Source organism: Ruditapes philippinarum, unplaced genomic scaffold (assembly GCF_026571515.1).
Source record: "Ruditapes philippinarum isolate M1 unplaced genomic scaffold, ASM2657151v2 ctg1127_1_1_1_1, whole genome shotgun sequence".
In the NCBI taxonomy this organism is placed as follows: Eukaryota; Metazoa; Mollusca; class Bivalvia; order Venerida; family Veneridae; genus Ruditapes; species Ruditapes philippinarum.
Genome location: NW_026864590.1, coordinates 265,004 through 291,330, shown reverse-complemented (window position 1 = coordinate 291,330; position 26,327 = coordinate 265,004). Strand labels below are relative to the sequence as shown.

General features: G+C 32.6%; 1 protein-coding gene across 1 annotated transcript; it reads left to right on the top strand.

Annotated features, from left to right (window-relative positions):
• The first annotated feature begins 30 nt into the window (after nt 1–30).
• On the top strand, nt 31–25,713 carry LOC132726208 (MORC family CW-type zinc finger protein 3-like). The gene is made up of 17 exons (XM_060711484.1): nt 31–168; nt 4,697–4,769; nt 6,231–6,363; nt 7,129–7,352; nt 8,213–8,363; nt 8,605–8,743; nt 9,558–9,686; nt 11,280–11,402; nt 12,215–12,312; nt 12,993–13,088; nt 13,583–13,711; nt 15,381–15,461; nt 15,915–15,948; nt 16,579–16,677; nt 17,024–17,236; nt 20,159–20,220; nt 22,317–25,713. The coding sequence occupies exons 1-17, from the start codon at nt 133–135 to the stop codon at nt 23,602–23,604; spliced, it is 3,108 nt and encodes a 1,035-aa protein (XP_060567467.1). The 5' UTR covers nt 31–132; the 3' UTR covers nt 23,605–25,713.
• The last annotated feature ends 614 nt before the right edge of the window (nt 25,714–26,327 follow it).

The window sequence follows — 26,327 nt, the reverse complement described above, 5'->3', positions numbered from 1 at the left end:
AAGTTTACAAAAAAAAAACGAATGCTCTTTTAGCCGGAAAATCTGATAATCTTTTCAGAGTCTGACAGAAAGAAGTGTTGATGTAAAATGAGAACAGTTCTGTGAGAACGAGTAATCAAGAACTTCATAAAAATGGCGTCAGATTTATCTTTTATAAAAACTTCTCGGGTAAAACCTTTAATTCCTTGAATAGCAGTCATAAATCTGAATTTTCAGTTTCTGCAATAGATTGATCGATAAATGCAATAAATAAACATTTTGTCTGTTGCTTTGACAATAAAGGGAATATTGTAAAAAGTAGATTCTAATAGATCTAAATCATTTTCTTCAGTAAAATTGATATTGTTTAGTTGTGGAATATACTCAACATCACTAATTCCGCGTCATCACTTACCTCGCGGTAATGGCATATTTTCATGTGGCCAGTGTTAAAATTGGTCAGAATTGACATATTTTATTCAAACACCTTAACAACAAAGTTTTTTGTGCAAAATAATTTAAATCTATAGATTTTTACGTAAAACTGAGCAACATTTTACAAACTTCTGCAAAAAACAACAATAGTCCATTAAATTTCTGCATACGTCTGAAACAATCATCATTTTCTAAATGTTCTTGTTTGTTAAAAAAATAAATTTTGAGTTACAATGTAAAGATTATTTTAATATTTAAAATTATGCAAAATAACATAAAGAAATTATAACTGAAACATGAAAAAACTGAAATAAAACACCATTACCGCGAGTTAAATGATGACATACTATTTTCAAAATGGCCGACACACGGTCTACATCTGACAAATTAAAACTAATTTAGATTGAATATATTGTTGTTTCCTTGTGTCATATAGCAGAAAAATGACTAAATGATACAGTTTATGACAATTTTTGTAGTGTTATTTATTGTTTGCGTTTTTTACTGTTTTAAACTGTTAAGTACCGTGACCTAAGAGGAGCACAGTATAATACTAAAAATTAGTTATTGACTTAATTTATATCATATATGTGATAAATGAGGAAAAAAATCTTATGGTAGCCTTAATTAAATTTAATATGCGTCTATTTGCCTGTAATTTCTTTATCTCTTGATTTTAAAAAGTTATTTGGTCACCTAATCAATTATGTATACAGTGATTTAGCCCCCTTATCAGTTGTGAAAACACTGATATCAACTAATCAGTTGTTGATTGGAACGGAACATACATGCACTTTAGTATATATGATACAGGGGTAAATTGAAACATGCTGCATGAGTTGTTCATAGGCACATACTTGGATGGAATATTTTTTATTTAACTTTTAATTTTAAGCCATTTTTTCATATTTTTTTTTTACTTAAAACCTTTTTTAATATGGATATATGTATGGAAAGAAAATCAGCCCAAAAAATATACATGTCTCCATTTCATATGAAATTTTAATAAACCATCTTAAATAAAAACATTTTGATATGTGTTATAAACTTATATTTTATAACATTTTAAATGCTGTGGGCAATGTCCCCGGGAACGAAGACTGGATGATATACATACAGCAGTGATATGAAATATTCGATCATTTCTTTTGCCTCGTAAAGGGAAGTTTTCCTGGGAAGAGGTTTTCTTGCCCAGGGGTCTTTTATTTTTTAAAATGGGGCTTGGTTTGTTTTTGGCGAAGTATCTTGATGACTTTTTCAAACAAATCGATATGTTTTTATATTAATTTTCCTTACTTGAAAGTGCTGTGGGCCATGTCCCTGGGGACGATGACCGGATTATATATATACAGCCACGATATGAAATATTCGTTCATTTCTTTTGCCTTGTAAATTTAATGGAAGGTTTTCCCGGAAGAGGGTTTTCTTGGGGGTCTTTTATTTTATAAAATGGGGCTTGGATTGTTTTGGGGGAAGTGTCTTAATGACCTTTTCACAGATTTTTTGTGTTTTTATAGCTTGAAAGTGCTGTGGGCAACGTCCCCGGGGACGATGACCGGATTATATATATACAGCCGCGATGTGAAATATTCGATCATTTCTTTTGCCGCGTAAAGGGAATTTTTCCCTGGAAGAGGGTTTTCTTGGGGGGTTCTTTTATTATATAAAATGGGGCTTGGTTTGTTTTGGGACAAGTTTCTTTATGACCTTTTCAAACAAAATGTGTTTTTATTGTAATTTTCATTACTAGAAAATGCTGTGGGCAACGTCCCCGGGGACATTGGCCGGATTATATATATACACCCCAATATGAAATATTTGATCATTTCTTTTGCCTTGCATTATGCAGGATAATCTTAACAATGGACTGAATTTAAATTATCATTTTGCATTCATTCCATGAAATATCAAATATAGAAGCAAATTAATTTTAAAATTGTTGTTATATTTATGGAATGAGCTGAATTGGGAACTTATCGTTTTGCATTAATTCCATTAAATTTAATATATTGATCTAAAATTTATAAATAAGCTGATGTGATCTTTACGGAATGAACTAATGTTAGTCACGCCAAATATAATAACTAAAAAAAAAGATTGTCCCCTAGGGGAAGATGACCGGATTATGCCAAATTATTGCCAAAATTACCAATTTGGGAAGTAAAGAAGCAGGTTTAAGTTCAGATTTTTGTGAAAACTGCATGATTTTAAAGAAAATTTCAATTGGGAACAGGCCTTTTATCGGAGTCTGTTTTATAAGCAGGAAAATCACTGTACTTGTATGCTTAAATCAGAATAAAATATATTATGTTTTGTTTTGTTCAAAAATCAATACATTCATACATTTTTAGGTTTCACAAAAGTATAAAACATAAAGTTACAAAAACAAAGGTTATGTCTTACTTATATAGTTTACTGTTAGCATACTGGACCGGCAATCCAGAGACAGGTGGTTCGAGTCCTGGCTGTGGCGTGCAATTTTTCTAACAATAGCTAAATTCTTTAAAAAAATTCTAAAAAATTCTAAAAAAAAAAAAAAAAACATTCACAGTATAAACATATTTATCATAAAATATTTTTGATATGAATTATTTATACAGTCGGCATCTTACTTGCATCCACCTTTATTAAGTGACTTTTTATGCCCCCACATAGGGGTGCATATAGCGTTGCACTTGTCCATCCGTCTTGTCTGTCCGTCTGTACGTCCCGAAATCTTGTGAACGCAACTCCTCTTAAACTGGATGGCAGATTTTGCTTAAACTTTCAGGCTGAGGGATATTTAAGATGAATCAAATAATTTTTATGCCCCCACAGAGTGGGAGCATATAGCGTTGCACTTGTCCGTCCGTCACGCCGTCCGTCTGTCCGTACGTCCCGAAATCTTGTGAACGCAACTCCTCTTAAACGGGATGGCAGATTTTGCTTAAACTTCCAGGGATGAACAACCTTAATATGTAGATGGTAGTTAAAGAAGGAATTTTTGCTGCCACCAAATTTAACAGAATTATGGCCCTTTGTTGATTTTTTCACTATATACTATGTAGAAATTTTGTGAACGTAACTCCTCTTAAACCAGATGGCAGATTTTGCTTAAACTTCCAGGGATGAACAACCTTAATGTGTAGATGGCAGTAAAGGAAGGAATTTTTGCTGTGACCAAATTTAAGAGAATTATGGCCCTTTGTTGATTTTTTCACTATATACTATGTAGAAATTTTTTGAACGCAACTCCTCTTAAACGGGATGGCAGATTTTGCTTAAACTTCCAGGGATGAACAACCTTAATATGTAGATGGTAGTAAAGGAAGGAATTTTTGCTGCGACCAAATTTAACAGAATTATGGCCCTTTGTTGATTTTTTCACTATATACCATATAGAAATTTTGTGAACGCAACTCCTCTTAAACCGGATGGTAGATTTTGCTTAAACTTCCAGGGATGAAAAACCTTAATGTGTAGATGGCAGTAAAGGAAGGAATTTTTGCTGTGACCAAATTTAACAGAATTATGGCCCTTTGTTGATTTTTTCACTATATACTATGTAGAAATTTTGTGAACGCAACTCCTCTTAAACCGGATGGCAGATTTTGCTTAAACTTCAAGGGATGAACAACCTTTATGTGTAGATGGCAGTAAAGGAAGGAATTTTTGCTGCGACCAAATTTAACAGAATTATGGCCCTTTGTTGATTTTTAGTTTTCAACTCGTGGCACATGTAGTCCAAAAAATATTTGACCTAGTGTCATAAGATTGACAGAACAGTGGGGTGTGGGGGCATCCGTGTCCTATGGACACATTTCTAGTTTATTTACATTTTAAGGTGTACAAATTTCTACTGTAAATCATATTTTTTGATATGATCTTTAGGTATACGGTATTTCTGATAGCATAAAATATCCATAATTTTAAATCAACACTATGTTGAGTGTAATTTGCTTTGGGTTGTTTCCATTTTCTGATATGTTGGTCAAGTTGATATTAGGTTTGGCCTGGTTGGCATTAATTAAGAATGAGTCAGATTGGCACTATATTGAGTCAAATAGACATAATGTTGGGTAGATTACATTTAGTCTTGTAGTCTATTTGGTATAAATTTGGGTATAATTGCAAAGATATGGTCAAGTTGAAATTATGTTGGGTCACCATCAAGTTGTCCTCAAATGGAGTAATTTAAGCATAAAATTAAATGGAACAAATGATATATTTATGGAGTGGTGTTTGAAGTTTTATATTTGGCATTTCGTAAAAATACATGTAAGTGAATTATATCTATTTTCAGGTCAGTCCAGCTTTTTTGCATGGAAATTCAACATCACACACCTGGCCTTTTTCAGCAATTGCTGAGTTGATAGGTATTTATAATTAATTTCTTTATACTGGCTCTTTGTCAATGTTGTATAGATGTTTCATAAATACTGCACATTTGTAAACTGATGTCAATTTTCATTGGACAATTTTTGTGACATTACTATAGTTTATATACAAGGTGCTGCATATTTATGGTTTACTTTTTATTTTCATCAAAGAAAGTAATTGTTTGGTATTATAAATAAATGAAAAAGGACTTCTTACAGATCATATGGTCACGTGTACATCATTACATGGTTGTTTACTATATAACTCCTGGCCCAGTGTTCACAAAGATTTAAGGATCAAGATCAAATTTAAAAACCCTAATATTCTTCATTGTTTATCCTCATAGATAAATATCTAATTATAAATTTGATAAAACTGGACTTGAAATAGCAAGTATATGAAATTTTAGAATAAATTTATTGTTAATTTTGTAAGATTTGTTTTATTATTTGTTGATTTTATCCAAAAATAGTTTGTTTTCTTTGCAAATCAGCATATTTTTACATTTTGAATATTTACAATTTAATTCAACAAAACACAAATAATTTTAGTAACATTAAACAATGAAAATAAAATCACTTGATCCTGATCCTGATCTTTTCTTAGTGAACACGGGGCCTGATGCTTTGGTCATATAAGCTCACAAACATTTAGTCTCTTCCAGCCATTGACTTGACAGAATTACCATAGCTACATGAAATAAAATAATGACTGGTTACAAGAAATTTGTGCAATCATTGAACATATGTGAAATCAATTAATGTGGCATGACTTCAGATGAATGAAATTATCTGTGAAAATTTTGTTAACAGTTTATTCTAATATTAAGTAATGTTTACAATGTAAATAGTCACAATCAAGGTGAAAACTTCGACTATATTATTCAAAATATAACAGAATTTACTAATACTATCACTTATTAGTTATTAATACCAGAGTAAGATAAATTTCTGCACATTTTGACAGGAAAATTTTTGTGGGTAGCAAGTGCCTAAGGATAGAATGATTCAGAGTTGGCAGTTCTTTTTAGTACTTTAGAATTTAAAACCTTTTACACTGGTCTTCCTGCTTAGCTAAAGAGGGAGAATATTGGATGTGTAATCCAAGGGTTGCTGGTTTGATCCTCGGGCAAGTTGAACTTTCTCTGTGACAATTAATCTTAGACATTGAGCCTAATGTTAATCTCTTACCACTGATTCAGATAAGATGTAGGATTAGAAGTCAGTCACTTGTAGAGAAATTAATAATTACTAGTAAGTTATCCAGGACAGTCAGTCAGGAGTACAGACCTCAAAGATTATATGACTAAAAAATTTGTTAAGATTGGAGTAAAAACCAAGTAAACACCCTCAAACTCATTATGTACTTTACTATAATCTATAATTATGCAAAGGAGGAAAAGACCACTTTACGAAGTAAAATCACTAATTTAATGCTTTATTTGATATTTATTTTAGACAATGCGTATGACCCAGATGTCAGTGCCTCCGAGTTATGGATAGATAAAAGAAATATAAACAAGAAGGAGTGTTTAACATTTGTGGACAATGGAAATGGAATGAACCAGGAGAAGCTGTACAAGATGTTGAGGTATATGTCACTGATCATTTTATGCACAATATACTGTTAAATGACATGATACATCTATAGGAAATATTACATACTACAAGTGCTCTTTCTATGGGTAGTATTGCTGGTGTTGTTTGTTTATATACAATTTTACACAATACTAAGTGATACAATGTTATCAGAACAGGAGATTAAAGTAGTGACTATTATATTATCTCCCAGAAAATGTTATTTTCCTTTTATTTCACAACATACTGAAATGCGCACAGAAAAGTAAACAAGACAGAAAAAAATTGTTATCCTTGTTAGTAGGATATGCCTGAGGTTATAGATTTAAATAAAAACACAAAACACATTTGTGGTGAAATGACTTTAGTTATACAAAATGCGGAATAGTATTTTACAGAAAACTGATCCAAATTATGTATTTTACCCTTTGAAAATGGCTTTATTTTCTGTACTCTACTTTGAAGTATATAATACAGAGTTAATTTTAATCTATAGATATATAAATTGCCTTACTGCTATTCATGCTACATGGTTTTCCAGCATTGATGGTCATAATTCAGTAAGTTCCTTTGCCTATCTTTGACCAGTATTTCAGGCAGGAGTGGATAATCATTTATATCAATGGCAACCTTCATTGGCCTAACACAAATGAAATATGACTTTGTTATTTGTTACATCCTTAATGGAATTCAAAGCACACAGTGTCACATTTGATTTTTATTTTCCTGACAAAATAGGTTTATTTTATTGAATGGTTTTTCCCCACTTATGTTTCAGTTTTGGTTATTGTGAAAAAGTCACTGTAGGGAATGTAAAGCCAATTGGTTACTATGGAAATGGATTTAAATCAGGAAGTATGCGCCTTGGATTAGATGGGATGGTTTTTACACGTTGTCTAACATCAACCAGTGTTGGATTCCTTTCACAGACGTACCTGAAAGCTACAAATGCGGAGGCTGTTGTAGTGCCAATAGTAACATGGGATATAACTCCTGCAGGCTGTATCTTTTGATAAAAAGTGAAAATGAAAAATTCTTTGAGGGTACAAAAAGCCCCTGAATATTAAAATAAGAAAAAAATAAAGGTCAAGGGCAGATGACTCTTAAACAAGCTTGGCTACCTTCAATTTTTTTTTGTCTTATAATGTATCTGTTCTAAGATCATGTAAAAATGAAAGTAAATCCTTTTGAACAGTTTTCATTTGGTCAATATGCCTAGATAAACACTGAAGACTAAGATGTTTGAACTCAGACAAGTTAACATTTGTGCATGTGGCATGTATAATATAATCAGTAATTTTTTTTTCATTCAATAAAACATACTTAGTTTGGCTTGCCCGGTCTTGAACTATTGATTAAATTACTTAGTCTTTTGTGAAGAAATTAAGTTCATAATTATACATACAAATATATTTATGAACATTCAACATGTTTCTAATGTTTGACAAACTGCATGTATTTACTGCTATGTTTATTCATGATTCACACAGGCCTTAAAAAAGCCTTGAACTTGATGTCTGTTTAGAAAAACACTTGAAAATGATTTTTTTTTTGCTGCATAAACCCTTAAAAATTAACTGGATGGTCTTGAAAACTACTGTATTTGAAATTTCAACATTGACCAAGGAAAAGTTTTATAATCAAAAGAAAAAGTTTTCAATTAGTTTTGGCAAACGTGCTTATCACTGCATCTTATTCTTGACATGGTGGTCCTTAACTGGCTTAAGAACCCTTAAAAAAAAGATCTTTACATTTTGCCTAGGAAAATTTGTATGAACCATGTTATTAGATGCATTGAGAAAAAATGAAAAGATTTTTGTGTAGTTAACTATAACTCAAGTAGACCTTAACTATAACTCAAGTAAGCAGAAATAATAACTCGGAGAGTATGACCAACCTGAAGGCTATACTGAAATATTCACTTTTCAAAACAGAAAAAGAACTCATGACAGAGTTGAAGACATTAGAGAAGATGAGGACTGGAACAAATATTATCATCTTTAATTTGAAAGAGTAAGTGTATTTTGTCCAGTGTTTTATAATACCTTATTAGGAATAGGTTGGTAATTGCCCTATTGGGAAATTTGTGAATCATTAATTACATATATTGGGAAAAGAGTAAGTTGAATCAATGAAATTATGAATTTTCATGAATACTTTGGGATTTTACCTCGATTTTGGTAAAAATAGACTATTTGGACAAATTCTGGTGATTCAATTCTTATGATCTGTAAGTTGTATAATTTTTTTACAGAGACAACACAGATAATCTGGAGTTAGATTTTGTGTCAGACCCTCATGATATCAGGAATCCAGAAACACCAGTAATAGATTTAACATCCATTAACCGACCAATATACACAGCATCACCAGAATACAGGAGATCTCTTAGGGTAAATGTTATAATCAATATTTACAATATCATTGTTTAGTAGCAATATTAGTAATAAGACCAGATGCATGATAATGGTGCATGAATGAGGTATGAAATACTATGATATAGATATACTATGCTTATCTGTGAGTAAAATATTTTAATCGAAGAAATTTATTAAAACCTATGAAATTCTTACTGAAAATGTCTAATTTGAATAAAAAATGAATAATAAACTATATTGGAAGTCACGTTCTCTAGTAAAGGACAAGTAAAGTTGGTCTTTTCTTAAAAAACTGCCAGTCTTTTTAACGACACTATATATTCATATTGTGACGACCTATGTGTGTATAGTTTTAAACATGGCATATTAACTTTGTGTGAAGTCAAAACATGTTTATTTCATATATACAAAGAGACCGTGTAACAATTATCAATATTTTCGGATATCAAATTTGAGCATAGTATATCTTTAAGTATTTAAAGATTCAAGTAAGTTTTTATGTTGCTTTTTGTCAATTTTGTTAGATTGGTTGAAATGGTTCTTTTTTAAGTTGGGGGAATGAGCATGGCAAAGTTGTTAACATTTTAGACTTGTAATTTAAGATTTACTGTAAACATTACCTTATACCAAGTCATTTGTATACTGTTGTTTTTTAACATCTAACTTTACACTCATTCACTCATTGTTTAGTACTGGTTGGTTTCAGGGACAGATTTGAGTGTGTCTATAAGCTTACAGCTGTCTATACAATTTTGTATAAACCACTTTAATACTCTACACATTCTTTTGTAAAATTAATTATTGATAAACATATTGCTCTATATTTCAGGAATATTGTTCTATATTATATTTGAAACCAAGAATGAAAATTGTTATACGCGGCCAGAAAGTGAAGACCAAGTTGATATCTAAATCATTGTCACAGACTGAGGTGGACGTCTATAAACCCACATGGCTTGTATCCTTTGAGACTGTGTATGTTCAATTGTATACAATGACTAAAATTATACATATTATAATTATTATGATATATTATTAAACAACATTTTATTCCAAATTTACACACAAAAAAAGACAGGAAAAAAAACTTTAAACATTGAGATAGAGACATCAATTATGTAATTACCAATCTCTGGTTAGGTAAAAGTTTATATATTGATGTGTGACCATTTGGCACAAATGATCAAAATACTGCTGCAAATCTGTCATTAATTATGTCCTATTTCAAACAAAGCAATTGTGCAGAATGATGAATTTGTCAAAAAGGCACAAACTTGACAGATAATATTGCCTCGGGCAGTGTACAATATTTTTTTTTTACCCGAGTTTATTAGCTGACAATCATTTAAACTAGGCTATGCAACTTTTAAAAAGATCTTTATAAACACATGTAATAAAACAGTGGTATTTAAGTGTATCAGTGTCTTTAAAGTGCAAAGCTCTTCATATCTGTATTCATATTTTAACTTTTCAAATGCTAGTAGATAATAAGCTTTGTTGTCAATACAGAATGACTAGACTATATATTTATTTGCTGCTAAGTGCATGTACATAGCTTACTTATATTCAAACACATCTGCCAGCTAACCTCCAAAGAGAGATTATTGGTTTTGTAATCCAGTAGTCCCTAGTTTGATTCTCAGGTTAAGGACAAATGATCTCAGTCATTGAATCTTACAGTCATTTGTCCCTCACAGTGGAATCAGTTATCAGTGAGTCATTTGTGGAGAAATACGTATTTACTGGTAAGTGATTCAGAAAAAAACTGGTTTGGTGGACCGATTGTCATTATTTGATAAAAAAATGTGTTGAAATCTCACTTAAAAAAGTACAAACAAGCAATTTTGATATTAAACCTGTTTAGTTTATAATTGATAGACAGGTCTGTTCCAAATGAAAGCATGACAGTCTATTATACAGGGTGAAGTAAGATTGCCATTATACATGGTGAAATAAGATTGCCATAATACAGTGTGAAGTAAGATTGCCATTATACAGGGTGAATTAAGATTGCCATAATACAGGGTGAAGTAAGATTGCCATTATACAGGTTGAAGTAAGATTGTCATTATACAGGGTGAAGTAAGATTGCCATTACACAGGGTGAAGTAAGATTGCCATTATACAGGGTGAAGTAAGATTGCCATTACACAGGGTGAAGTGAGATTGCCATTATACAGGGTGAAGTAAGATTGCCATTATACAGGGTGAAGTAAGATTGCCATTTTACAGGTTAAAGTAAGATTGTCATTATACAGGGTGAAGTTAGATTGCCATTATACAGGGTGAAGTGAGATTGCCATTATACAGGGTGAAGTAAGATTGCCATTATACAGGCTGAAGTGAAATTGCCATTATAAAGGGTGAAGTTAGATTGCTATTATATAGGGTGAAGTAAGATTGCCATTATACAGGGTGAAGTGAAATTGCCATTATAAAGGGTGAAGTAAGATTGCTATTATATAGGGTGAAGTGAGATTGCCATTTTACAGGGTGAAGTAAGATTGCCATAATACAGGGTGAAGAAAGATTGACCTTAACATTTAAACAGACTAAGCCAGTGAAGCTGATATTTGGGTTTACTAGCAATAAGGAACCAGACAGTTACGGTCTGATGATGTACCATAAAAACCGACTTATCAGAGCCTATGAGAAAATTGGTTGTCAAAAACAAGTAAGTGACTTCAGTTATTTCACTGAATTAAATGGTTACATATAATCATAATGGCTTTCTTATAGGGTTGATTGACAGTAATAACCACATAAATTAATCTTCAGAAAGTTTTTAGACTTTTAGTAACTACGTTTAATTATGATCCAAACGTTTAATTTTAATAGTAGTATGTTTTTCAATTCTTTATATTATGAAATGCAGGATTAATATAATCAGCTTGATTTTCATGTATATAGTGGTCAAATTTCTTAAAGGGACTCCACTGAGGTTTAAAAGCCTAAACACATAACATTTGAATTTCTTACATAAATGAGCTGGGGCACTTTAAACAGAAAGATATGCAAAGATAGTTAAGAAATATACTTTGCAATAAATTGAAAATCATATTTTTATGCTTTTCTTAGCCCAATTTGAGTGAAAAGCATTTAAACGCTTTTCATTTTGGGTCATTTTTTTACAATTTGAATAACTATTCTGGAAAAACGAAGTGCGCAAATGATCTGAAATTGTGCACAAAGATTAGTGGTCTTAACCTACATCAAATGGTACATTTATCTGGGAAAAATATTTTCAGTCCCATCATGTCACACAATCTCAGTGGAGTCTCTTTAAAAATGAAACCTGAAGAAATGGTCAAGACAAGATTTGAACCTGCAACATTCAATTTAAAGCACTAGCTTAATATTCTTGATACTTGCAAGGGACATTATACTAGCCTCCTATGAAATGACAATCTTTCTTGTGGGTGTTACTTTTGGTGACTGTAGATAAACATATGTGTTATAAAAAGTGACAATGTTATATTTATACAGGCGAATGATCATGGTGTTGGTGTGATTGGGGTTGTGGAGTGTAACTTTCTAGATCCAATACATAATAAACAGGAATTCAACAAGACGGATAAATACTTGTAAGTTTGTCATTATGTTGTAAGTCTATTTTAGTTCTAGTTTTCAGTACTAGCATATTTAATGTATGTTGAAAATTATAAGAATTAAAATAGCATCCATGACAAATATATTCTGAAATCTGTATTTATTGTAAAAACTGGAGTTTAACATAATCTTTCCTAGTATCATGTTTGAGATGGGCTAACATTATGATAAAAGTGAAAGTGAGACCTACTTGACTGTCTGGTTACATTGTACGTCCCTGACTTATAATCACTTGCAATTCACTAAAGTGTATACTTATCCCACCAGTGACTTTGGATTCTTTCATGTGAGGAAGTTATCTAGGTAACTTGATGAAAATTTGTGGTTTTCTGTGCCCACTTGTGCCTTAAAAATGCACAGAGATACATCTAAGGTTTTACATAAGACCTTTACAGTGTTGGTGCAAGTGAATACCTGGCATAATTTAAAGACAGTAAGGAGACAATACCTTGAATGCTACTGGCATTAATGATTTGCCTGAATCAGCCCTCACTTCAGCACAGTATGATTATCCCACCATAAAGTTGGCTGCTTAACATTTTTCTTTTTATATCAAAATCTTTAACATTAAATATGGAAAATACAGGCACTGCTTGTTTGTAGTATAAATGTAGCTAACCATCAATATAAGTGTATTAAACAATATTTCTTTTAGAGCATTTATGCAGAATGCAGCTAACAAGTTAAACGATTACTTCTACGAGAAGACAAAATGTGAAAATCCGAATTCTAAGTCAATACCTCATACCTCGTAAGTATTTATTATGTTTGATAATTTCATTTACTGTTGTTAACATTTCCTTAATATGAGTATTATTTAGTGTACAAAAATGCAGAAATAAGTTGCAAATGGAAATTGTAATTGTAAAATAAAAGTACTCTCATGTCATTTGATAAAGAAAAAATTCAAAATTTACACACAAGCGCATTTAAATCATACTCTTTCAATATTAGCACATTTTAACAAAAGTTGATTCTCTAAAAGATACCTTTGGGTCACTCCTGTTTTGATTTTGGTCTAGTTTTTACGGGAAAGGGTGTACTTTCACTTTAGGTGAACAGAGCATGTGTATAATAATAGGAAATCCAGCACTCTTTATTGCTGTTGTCTCTGTATTTAATGAATAATTTAATTGATATCATTAACAAATACATTATACTAGTCCTGGAACTCATTATGAAGCAGGGAAGGTCTTTTCATTATTTATTATACAATTGTTTTTACACATCTATATGATATTAAAGGTCACAGCTTCCAGACTGGACTTGGGCACAGTGTGATAATTGTCTGAGTTGGAGACGTCTACCAACAGGGTATAGTGAGAAACTACCAGACAAATGGTACTGCTACCTTAATCCAGACGCTCATTTCAAGTAAGTTCTATTCTTGTGCCCTTATTTACCGAAGTAAAATATCATAATAATTGATTTATGTTGAGTTTAAATAAGATTACTGTATATTTCAAACTGTTTATCAATTTTCATTGTCATATTGTTTTATAAAATTCATGAACATCTGTCTGATATATTTGTTTAAGAAAGGAATGTTGGTGACGCAATGAACATTCAAAACAAATTTGAATAATACTGAATTTTAACCAGGATATATTTGTACAATCAGTGAGGTATCCCACTAGCTTATGGAAGGTCAGTGGTTCTACTTAGGTACCCGTTACTGACTGAAATAATGCACAGACTGGCATTTGAGGTAAACCACCACCAATAAAGCTCGGAAGTTGCCGTATCAACTTTACAGTTTCAGTGTGACCAAAACGAAACCAAAAATATATATATACAGTTGACTCTCGATAAGTCAAAATCGCTTTACTCAAAATTCCGCGTTAGTCGAAGTATTTCTAAAGTCCCGTCAAATTTCCTTCTTTACCTTTATATTTTAACTCCGCTTAGGTCAAATTTTGAGTTACTGAGACTCCTGTTTAGTCGAAAAGAAAATTTGGTCCCGTCAATCAAAGTCCAACATATTTTCATCTCAATTTTTCGAATTGTGAAAACAGCGGACTGATCAAAGGTCGGCGACATCAAGGTGAGATGTTGTCTCTCGTGATTCACACGTTTCATAGTAATTTTAATTGTCGGTCATCATGCATTATTAACGCGTCGTAAAAGTGGCTTTAATCGGATTCAGGACTTAATTGGTTTTAATAGTTAGATAACTAAATTAAGAATCGTGCCAGTCTGGCAGGTGTTAGTTAAAAACAGCCTAGGTATTGATGTCTGTTATCAACGTAAATGACATTTATGACATTAATGTACCGTCATATTGCATACATTAATATGTACTTCCGGTTCACGATAGTTGCTACTTTCGTTTTCGTTTTCGTCCGATGATCAATTCACTTCAAATATTAGATAAATTGTTGTCGAAATAAAAGTGTTATTGTGTTTTTATTGTAATGAATGCTTATTAAAAATATGTGCTTTACTGATAAATACTGACACACTTTGCTACGAATGTTTGTGTTTATGTTTCACTATTAATATACCTATTTTAAATTTTGAATAATATATTTTTGTTCATAATTTGTAGTTGTAAGTGATTTACCGTCATTTCAACGGTTAAATATTGTAGCATTGCCGCTATCAACAATAATAAACCTACTTCTTTGCACATTCAATCAGACACATGCATATACATGTCTAATGTCAACGTAATGGCGGCAAATCCACGTTACTCGAATTCCGTTTCTCTCGAAGTAAAATGCCCAGTCCCTTGGATTTCGAGTTACCGAGAGTCAACTGTATTTGTACAGTTGCACAGAGTAACAGAGTTTTGTGTTTGGTTATATCAAATAGGAATGTAATAACATCTGATAGACATTGAATAACAAATAATAGAATTATATGACACGTTTTTTTCTATCAGAGGCAACAAATATGCCAATGAAAATAACCGATTTGCCCAAGGGTCAAGTGGGATAATTTTATCTAACGACTCAAAAAACAACCAATTTTAACAGCATTTCAACTGATGATATGGATCTCCAATCTGTTAATAATGAACAAATATACTGTATATTTTCAGTCGTTGTGACATTCCAGAAGAGCCCGAGGATGATGACGAGGCATTACAAACTACATATCGTAAAACATACAAAAAAACTCAGTATGTATGACAATTCTCATATGCAAAAAATTCAGTTTAAACTTAAGTTACTTACCTGTGTTAGCTTTCAAATACATTAAATGGATTTCACCAACAGGATAGGATTTCATCACTAATAGTATTTCATTATTAGGACACACATTTTTAAGTTAATTTTCCTGGGTTTGAGTCTCATTAAAGACTCAGCTATGAGCAAGAAATTTACTCAGTTGCTCCTTTTCACTCAGTTGTACTGAGAGGACAGTATAATTCTGTGGTACTGTAATAAAGGCTGTCTTAAGGGGATTAAAGAAAACCCTCTGAAGTTCAGAACAAGGATTCTAGTAGTGCATTGAGTTGTTATAGGGCAGTAAAGATGATTATTTGTCCACAACATGAAACTTAGATCATTAAATGCATTGACAATTAAATGCATTAACTTATTATATATATATTTTATTATTCTTTTTCCAGGGCTGAGAAAAATAGACAAGCACGTCTTATAGAGGTAAATTTTATCAAATTTTATATTCAAATTGCCTTTACTGCAAAAACTGCCAGTGTTTGTGAAATTGTATTTCCTGCAGCACAGTCTTAATGAAACTTCTTAAACATTTGTTACAATACAGTCAAAAGGAAGACCAGAAATTTATTGATAGTCAGTAGTGAGAGGTTGCATTGACCTTTACACTTAAAGTACTTTTATCTCAAGGTCAATAGATAAAGAGTTTTTAGGGAAGGATGACTTGTGTGATGTTTAAAGTCAGTTTTTCATTGATATGTTGCTTTTTTTATTAGCTTAATTAACATATTACAATCCTCAGTTTGGTCCAGTAATCTTACAATTATAATATAGATAAAGCTATAACCAGGTTGAGACATAAAGCTTACACCCAGCAGATACTGGGGAAGAAATCTATTACATGTCAGCAATTGCTTATATTTTTATTTCACAACCTCCTCACACAAGGTCATTTTAAGACCTATTATATGTATTTTCATAATTTACTTTTACATGAAGATGAATTAATTGATATATTTAAGAACTGTATTGGAACTGCTCTGAGATGCTCAACTGTGAGAAATAATGTGTAAAATTCAAACTTTATTTGATGTACCTTCTTTTTTTACCTCACAGGAGAGAAAATTGAGGGAAAAAGAAGAATCATTAAAAAGGAAGGAGGAATTGTTGCAGAAGAAGCTGTATGAAATTAACAGAAAGCAGACAGAACTTGAGGTACTTGGTTATAACAAAAAAGTACAAGACTTGAATGAAATTTGCACAGACCAATAAACATTTAATATCGGACAAACAAAGGTGTTTGTTGTCATTTGTTCAAGTTTCCATGAGTTTCCAAATTAGATTTTTAATCCATTGTCATTTACTGCACTACTAGCAAATTTATCCTTTTCTAGAAGTCTTCACTATGAAATTTTATTCACTGAAAAATTTTCTGATTATGTCCCAAGCTTCGGTTAGTAAGAACCACTTTAAACCACAGAAAATCTTTGTGTTTTCTTATTTCTCCGAGTCATGAAATATCGCATATTGAAATATTCTTATTTTCATGTGTATATTGCAGGAAGTATCTTCAAGCCAGGACAAAGTAGATCGAAAACCAACTGTGGCAGATCTGGACCATGCGAAAAAGTCATTAAAAGTTTATCAGGCGAAGATGGCAATGCAGGAGAAAACAATAAAACAACTGGAAATACAAAAGAAGCAGATTGAGCAGAAGTCTACAGCCATGTTACGTATGGCAGAGTCGTTACGGTTAACAAATGTTGCCAGTAAGGTATGCAGTGATTTATTTCTCTGGTTAGCCCACCAGAACCGAAGGTCCAGGGTGAACTATTTATATCAAAGGGGGATGCTCCGGCATCCGTCGTCATGTGTCAACAATCGTCTTCTTCTCTGAAACTGCTGGGAAGATTTACTTCAAATTTGGTCTGTGGCATCCTTGTGACAGTCACACTTGAATTTGCTCATGTCATTTCAATTGGCCCCATCTATGGGTCAACAGAGCTAAAAATAGAAAAACCTTAAAACATCTTCTTCTACAGAACTAATGGATGGATGATCACCAAACATTGTCTGTAGCATTCTTGGGTAGTCTTTTATCAAGTTTGCTCATATTAATTTGATTGACCCCTTGTAGGGGTCTCTAGGGCTAAAAATTGAGATAGAGATACATTTAAACTATTTCTACATAACTATATGATGGACAGGGCTCTAGCAACTGGGCGATTTCGGCGACTTAGTCGCCTAAAGTGTCAGAACTTCGCCGAGTTTGAACATCAAAGCGAAAACGATTTCGCCGCATTTTTTTACTGACCACATGTACATATATATCATACAGTGCATGTTAATTAAGTTAATCCTCGCCTCCAGGCATAAATCAAACTGAATTGGTGACACACATGCAGTTACTGCCGATAATTGACATCAATTAACACATTTAAGTGACATGATATGCAGATGCATCCGAAATTCGCCAATGTAAACATCACATTTTTTAGGCATAATTTTACGACACCTGCCACTATTTTATCAGCAAGTGTAAAAAGATTACACCCAGAATTGCTTTTACCATATTTGACAGTTATTACACGCAACCTCACACAGACCGTGTAAATTTACTTGCATATAAATTAATGCACGCAGAAGCACAAGTAAATGGTTTGATACCTGTTTGATAGTAATAATGAAATTTGTTAAAGAACTTAAAAAACATTGACCCACATTAGACCAATTTTGGACAAGTCAAAAACAGTAGTAGATAAACCTTGTCTTCAAAAAGTTACATAAACGTCGGTAAATTATGCGGTAAACTATAAATTTGAAAATGTTGTTTTACAATGCCTTTTGCAATAGCGGATGAATAACAATCTAAAAATAATCATTGAATATTTAATTAAATATAATCAAAATCAACAACAACTAGAATTGTAAGTGTTTCTGCAGGAAACAGACAAATTTTCATTTGTCACATATTTTCGCGATGCCGATTTTTACGATGAAAATAATAGTTACCAAAAGGAAAAATTGTTTTGTTAAAATATGTCCAATAGCACTTAAAATGTAGTTTATTAATGAAAATTCCTTAAGGTATCGTTTACATCAATTTTCATTGAGAATTATGTCAGTATGTGTTGTACAATGAATATTTTCTAAAGGGAGGGGGGTGTGTGGAGTTAATCAGGAAGAAAACATTATAATGGTCTGATGATAGAGGGTTTTAGAACTTATACTTCAAATATCACTATCAATAAATAGGTAAAACTCCTTTTTATAGATCAAATCAATGTACTAAGCACTTTTTCACTTCTCCTTATGTCTTCAAACTTCTCCCTGATAGGAGCTGAGGGAGAAGTCACTTCTCCCTAAAATTTTGGTCTAGCTAGAGCCCTGATGGATGATCACCAAACTTTGTCTGTAGCATTATTAGGTAGTCTTTTATCAAGTTAGCTCATATTAATTTGATTAGCCCCTTTTAGGGGCCACTAAAGCTAAAAATAGAGATACATTTAAACTATTTCTACAGAACTAATTGATGGATGATCACCAAACTTTGTCTGTAGCATTCTTAGGTAGTCTTTTATCAAGTTAGCTCATATTAATTTGATAAGCCCCTTTTAGGGGCCACTAAAGCTAAAAATAGAAATACTTTAAATGTCTTCTTCTACAGAGTTTATTGATGGATGACCACCAAACTTTGTCTGTAGCATTTTTAGGTAGTCTTTTATCAAGTTAGCTCATATTAATTTGATTAGCCCCTTTTAGGGGCCACTAAAGCTAAAAATAGAAAAAATCTTTGAACATCATTTCCTACTGAAATAATTGATGGATGATGACCAAACTTTGTCTGTAGCATTATTAGGTAGTCTTTTATCAAGTTAGCTCATATTAATTTGATTAGCCCCTTTTAGGGGCCACTAAAGCTAAAAATAGAAATACATTTAAACTATTTCTACAGAACTAATTGATGGATGATCACCAAACTTTGTCTGTAGCATTCTTAGGTAGTCTTTTATCAAGTTTGCTCATATTAATTTGATTGGTCCCTTTTAGGGGCCCTAAAAGTAAAAATAGAAATACCTGTAAACGTCTATTTCTACAGAACTAATTGATGGATGATCACCAAACTTTGTCTGTAGCATTCTTGGGTAGTCTTTTATCAAGTTTGCTCATATTAATTTGATTAGCCCCTTTTAGGGGCCACTAAAGCTAAAAATAGAAAAAACCTTTGAACATCATTTCCTACTGAAATAATTGATGGATGATCACCAAACTTTGTCTGTAGCATTATTTGGTAGTCTTTTATCAAGTTTGCTCCTATTAATTTGATTGGCCCCGTTTAAGCTTAACTGTAAATGCCCCAGGTCATGGCATTTCTTCAAATTCAAGTTTAAAGATATTCTATGGTCAAATTTAATATAAGAAAATATTGACAATGGGTTATTTCCAACACTGAAAAGCAGTTTTTTCTGGTGAGCGACTCAGGGCCATCATGACCCCCTTGTTTTTTGGTTTTTTTTAGAATTCAGCATTTAACCAAAAAGAAATTTGGAAAAGGTGATAAAACTTCTAAAAACATACATGTACACAGTTAGTCAATTGCTGATAAACAAGAATAAACACAATTAATCAGTACAGTGTAATAATTTAATCATATTTTACCATTAGATACTTCAAATTTTTTAAATCTTATCTCCAGAATTTAGAGGAAAAGGTTAAAGACTTGACAGGTACTAGCAGTTCTGCAGTCTCTTCAAGCAGGTAAATTCTTTTCTTATTATATGTTTTTGCACCAGGCAGTTGTAATACATATGGAGTAGTGTTATAGATAGCAGGGGAAACAATCAAAGTATGCACCTTTGCAGAGTTGTTAGTTTTGTTTAGGCTGGTGGGGCTTAATGGGGTGGGACATGATGAGCATTTAAAAATCATTTTGCACAAATGGCAGGCTACCATAGTAAGACACAATGCCAGATAGATAATGCAAGTACTTTATTGTTCAGATGAAAGTCAGCAATTTTTATTGGCTGAAAATTGTTTAGCATCATGAAGTCCAGGATCAATGTTACAAAATGTATTTTCTCCATCAAAAAATATTTTGTAAATTGAAGGTGAAGGTTACACCTTGTGGAAATAAACACATATAGTGCCTCTATGTTCATCTTATTACAAAGCAAAAGCAGTTATGTCCTGGAAACATGTTTCATTTTGTAAAATCAAAGATTTTTACCAGGGATTTAATTTTGGCTTATTTCATGAATGTTGGCTAAGTATCTTAATATCTTATGAATGTAATAGAACTGAAAGCAGAAATTTGGGAATATTTATACCCCCAAAAACGAAGTTGGGGGGGGGGGGGGGTATATAGGAGTCACCCTGCTCGGTCGGTTGGTCGGTCGGTCCAGACCTCTGTTGCATTTTCCTTGTCCGGAGCATTACTTGAAGACTAATGGTTGGAATTCAATATAACTACATACAATGGTCAAGCACTTTGAGAGGAAGTGCAGTGCACAAGAACCATAACTCTATCTTGACTAATTACAGAGCTATTGCCCTTTGTTACTTTTCCTTGTCCGGGGCATAACTTGAAACTACTGGTTGGAATTCAAAACAACTTCATACAATTGTCAAACACGATAAGGGGAAGTCTATCTAAAGTAATTACAGAGTTATTGCCTTTGTTACTTTTCCATTGCTTTCTTTTGTCCGGACCATAAGTTTGAAGACTAATGGTTGGAATTCATTATAACTTCATACAATGGTCAAGCACATTGAGAGGAAGTGCAGTGCACAAGAACCATAACTCCATCTTGACGTATTACAGAGTTACTGCCCTTTGTTACTTTTCCTTGTCCAGAGCATAACTTGAAAACTACTGGTTGTTACTTTTCCTTGTCCAGAGCATGACTTGAAAACTTCTGGTTGGAATTCAAAACAACTTCATACAATGGTCAAGCACAATAAGGGGAAGTGCAGTGCAGAAGAACCATAACTCCATCTTGACTAATAACAGAGTTAATGCCCTTTGTTACTTTTCCATTGCTTTTTTGTCCGGAGCATAACTTGAAGACTAATGGTTGGAATTCAATATGACTTCATACAATGGTCAAGCACATTGAGAGGAAGTGCAGTGCACAAGAACCATAACTCCGTCTTAAATAATTACAGAGTTATTGCCCTTTGTTACTTTTCCTTGTCCAGAGCATGACTTGAAAACTACTGTTTGGAATTCAATACAACTTCATACAGTTGTCAAGGACATTAAAAGGAAGTGCAGTGCACTAGAGCCAGAACTCCATTTTGACAAAATGCAGAGTTACTGCCCTTTGATACTTTTCCTTGTCCGGAGCATAACTTGAAACGTACTGGTTGGAATTCAAAACAACTTCATACAATGGTCAAGCACAATAAGAGGAAGTGCAGTGCACAAGAACTATAACTCCATCTTCAGTATTGATAGAGTTATTGCCCTTTGTTCCTTTTCTTTGTCTTTCTGGACTTATTACAGAGTAATTCAATAAAACTTCATCAATGGCCAACCACATTGATAGGAAATGCAACATACAAGAACCACTACTATCTTTAATTGCCCACAACCATAACTCTATATTTCAATTCTTTCACAAGGTATTCTGTTACTAGTAACATCTTCATTTCCGAAGCAGTCTTGTGGGGGTATTAATCACATTTAGTGATAGTTCTAGTTGATCTTGTTGTTTGTCAGAAATAATTTTGGCTTCACATTTTCTTATAATAAAGTATAGGGATTTTAACATTATATTATTAGGTTGTCATAGGCTGTTTGACTTTGAGATTTATGATGTTTGTTATTGTTATATTTATTTATATTTCCCCAGTCATGCACTTCGTCCACCCCAGAAAAGGAAGAGTACAAGCAAAGATGAAAGCAGTGGGAAAGTAGCAAAAATAAAAACAGAGGGAGGAGGATTTGTAACCATAAATTTAGATGATGATCGTGTTGTAGATCTAACACTTGATGAAGATGATATTTCTAATGACATGGAAGTCGAAAGTAGTGTTTCATCTGACAATCAAACTAAATCTAAAGATAAGACTTTGGATAAAAATACCTCAGTGTCAGTTGAACCTGGAAATACCACTAAAGACAGTGGTACTGCAGGTGCCGTTGATCATGAAAATACCACACAAGTTAATGATACCTCAGAATTCGTTGATCCTGAAAACAACTCTCAAGTGAATGATACTGAATTGTCGGTTAATCCAGAAAATAATACTGAAGATACCTCAGTGTCTGTTGATCCTGAAAACAACTCAGAAAGCAGTTCTAAATTAACTGAAGACAAATCTAAGACTATTACTCCAGCTACCCATAAAAGTATTGTAGAAACACAAACTAAATCTGATGCTAGTCTAGGCACTAAAGAAGACAAGGACAAAAACAAAGTATTAAAAACAAAAGATGGAAGGCCAGAAGACAAAGAAATAGAGACAAACATTAGTGAAACAATATCTGATGACACTAGAACAGAAAAGTGTGATGATCAAAAGGGAACAAATGATAAAAGAGATGTAAGTGAAGAGTGTAGTAATGATAAAGAAAATGTTAAAGAGATAGATGGTTTTGTTAAGGAAAAAGATGATACTGTTAATGAAATAAGTGATGCTAAGAATAAAGAAGCCAGTGTTGGCACAGAAAGAATAAAAGAAGACAAGGGTAAAAAGGTTGATGGAAGTGCTAATGATAAAGACAAGGTTGAAGATGTTAAACCTGATAAGGAAGAACTGGATAAAAAGTTGAGCGACATTAAACCTGAAGATAAGATTGAGGCAATAGAAGAAAAGAAAGTTTTTGTTGCGAAAGGGGTACAGACAGTTCCAACAGTGGTGAAATTTGCAAGTCCTGAAGAAGTTGCGCTTTTTAAACTGTGTCCAACTGAACAGAAGCAAGTTTTGCTGCAAAAGGCTAGAGAGTTAGAAGAAACAAAAAAGGAATTGGGGGAGACTCAGACCACATTGAAGGGCTTACAAGACAATATTTGGCAATTGCTGAAGATTATTGTTCCTGATTTTGATTATGGAACCCCTGAAAATATTGAAAAAGTTATTTTAGACTTTATTCGTGTAAATGGTGAAGAAAATAATAGTCCATCAACTTCTGGGTAAAAAGTTTTATGTTGATGATTGGTAGAGATTTTTGTAACAATATAAAGTTATTGTGGCATTTTTCTTGTATTCTGCAATTTTTGCCTATTAATTTCCTTTAATGGAGAAAGTAAGCTTCTAGAAAAAATGCACAGAAATAGAATTTATGTTGATGACAGTTTTAGATAAAATCAGGATTTTGATGTAAGTCTAAGCATATGATAATAAACTTGATGCTTTCTGATCCTTTAGATTTTCTGTACTAATTGTTGTGATATTACATGACGGTCAAAGAAGAGCAGTGTGTCTGATAATGGATGTTATTCAGAATTCGCCAAATGTGGGTTTTTCCTAGCTAATCCCCCGTTACAAACTTTTACCATTATAGCTTCACAGTGCACTACCCGTCACAATAGATTAGTCAACCTGTTGTGCTTAATTCCAAAGCTGTAACTGTAAAAGGTTGTTTGTACCCTCGGATAAGCTGGGAAAACCCCAAAATATTCTTAACTCCATGGTAAGTCTATGGAAAGAACCCTATTCTGACCTTTTATTTGGATAACAATAGATTAAGCCACAAACAAAGACATGTGCTATTTTGTTAACAGAGACATTGTGGTGAAATTCTTATTGTAATCTTTAATGAGACAGATTCGGGTTATATAAAGATCTGTGAAAGGTTTTTGTTGTCAAAGTTACAATTCATAGTTGTTGTGGAATAATTTGTATAAAATTGTGAGAATTTTTAAGTGCTGTGAATTTCATAGTGATTTGTCTCCAATGTTAAGTTTTAATTGACTTGAATTTGAAAAAGAAAACATGTATGTGTACATATTATAGATATTTTAGTATATAATTGTTTTGTGCATTCAAAAATATCTATGAAATAGTGACAGGACATATTTGAGTAACTACAGGGCAGAACATTATTGTACAGAAATGAAACATTATTATCATCACCTTAAAGCAGTAATGGGTTAAGTCCTTCTAAATTTAATAGGAGTTAACCAGTTATTGCACTAAGGTGATGTTATGTTCACCAGTGAAACAGAAAGAATTTAGCATTCAGCTTGGGTTGGGAAAAAACACCCCAACCAACCTCCATATACTTCAATAATACTAATTTTTTTTTATTAAGTGCAGAACATTCAGAAAACTACCATTATTTTGACTTTCATACAAAATACTCAATCACTACAACTGTTCTTATTGCCAAAAAACAACAGAAGCTAAAGATATTTTAGGTAATTGGCCAATGAGTAACTTTTTGAAAACTTTAATAACAGGACATCAAGAAATATATGTTCTGAGAAATAAGAATAACAGCATTTCTGAGGCATAATAGGCCTTTAAGCTTGCATAAGAGCAACAAAGACTGTCTTCCCAAGATTGTTAAAATTATTTTGATTCAATAAATAAGGCCCTTCAATGGGCCCTGGGATTGTGAAACCCATATATGTATTACAATTGGCGAAAAATGTAAATATTCTTGTATAATGTGGAGAGCTATACAGGGCCATGGTGCCCCTCTTGTTTATTGATATTGAAAAATAAGATTGATTGTTTTCACTGTACACAGATTACACAATGCTTTTAGGCGATAAAGCTTACAAATGTAGTTAGTATTACATTGTATTTGATAAGATGTTAGTGTTGCCTATATAGGTATTTCCATAGTATTAGTTTTAGTATTTTGTTAATAAAGTAAGTCATTGCAAAAAGATAATAAGAATTGAAATGAGCCTTAGCCATAAGTATTTCACATTTAGACCTAAAATAAGGGTGACCTAGGAGAGATGGCCTTGTGGTTAAGGTGTCTACCTCCCAGGGATTGGGGGATCAAGCTCTACACTTGTCTTGACCATGTTTCATCATTTAACACGAGTACTTCATATATCCTGGAATGGATTTGAGAATGGTTCATATAAGTTGCAATAGCCTTTTTTTCATATGGAGATCAATATAAAATGATAACATTTTGGCACCAGAGATCATTGTAAAAGGATGTCAACAATGGATACTTGTTAGTGTCAGAGATCAATATAAAGTTATGTTGTTTTGATGACAGAGATCAATATCAAGTGATGTTGTTTATGTGCGTGAGATGAGTGGAAAGTGATGTCATTTTGGTGCCAGAAACCATAATAAAGGAATGTAATTTAGGCACCTTAGATCAATATAAAGTGATGTCATTTTGGTGCCAGAAACCAATATAAAGGGATGTCATTTTTGTGCCAGAGATCAATATAAAGTGATGTCATTTTGGTGCCAGATATCAATGTAAAGTAGGGTCATTTTGATGCCAGAGATCAATATAAAGTGATGTCATTTTTACACCTGAGATAATTCTAAAGTAATGTCATTTTTGCACCTGAGATCAATATAAAGTCATGATGTTTTGGTGCCATATTGGTTAAAGAAGAAGTAAAGTTTACTGCCAAAATGTTTTGTTAAAATCATATTATCGAAGTAGTTCTGAACCCTTGACCTGTTGAACCCAAAACTGATTAGTGTTTGCCACTTAGTATAGAGCCAGGCAAGCCTACACATTCATGCAGTCTGACAAGACTCTGTACTATTGGTAACTCTATTTCTGTATTTTGATATCCAAATCCATTTAACATCAAATGTTCCATAGTCAAAATAGGGCAATTCCATTACACACTTTCAACAGGTTAAGGGTCATGTAATAGTAGCCTCTGTGAGGTCTCGGCAATGAATTCTATTATATAAATACATTTCAT

Coding starts and splice junctions, on each gene's coding strand:
- LOC132726208 (XM_060711484.1), top strand. CDS start 133: ATGGCGTCAGATTTATCTTTTATAAAAACTTCTCGG. Junction 9,687..11,279: donor TCTATAAACCCACATGGCTT/GTATCCTTTGAG, acceptor ACATTTAAACAG/ACTAAGCCAGTGAAGCTGAT. Junction 15,949..16,578: donor GACAAGCACGTCTTATAGAG/GTAAATTTTATC, acceptor TTTACCTCACAG/GAGAGAAAATTGAGGGAAAA.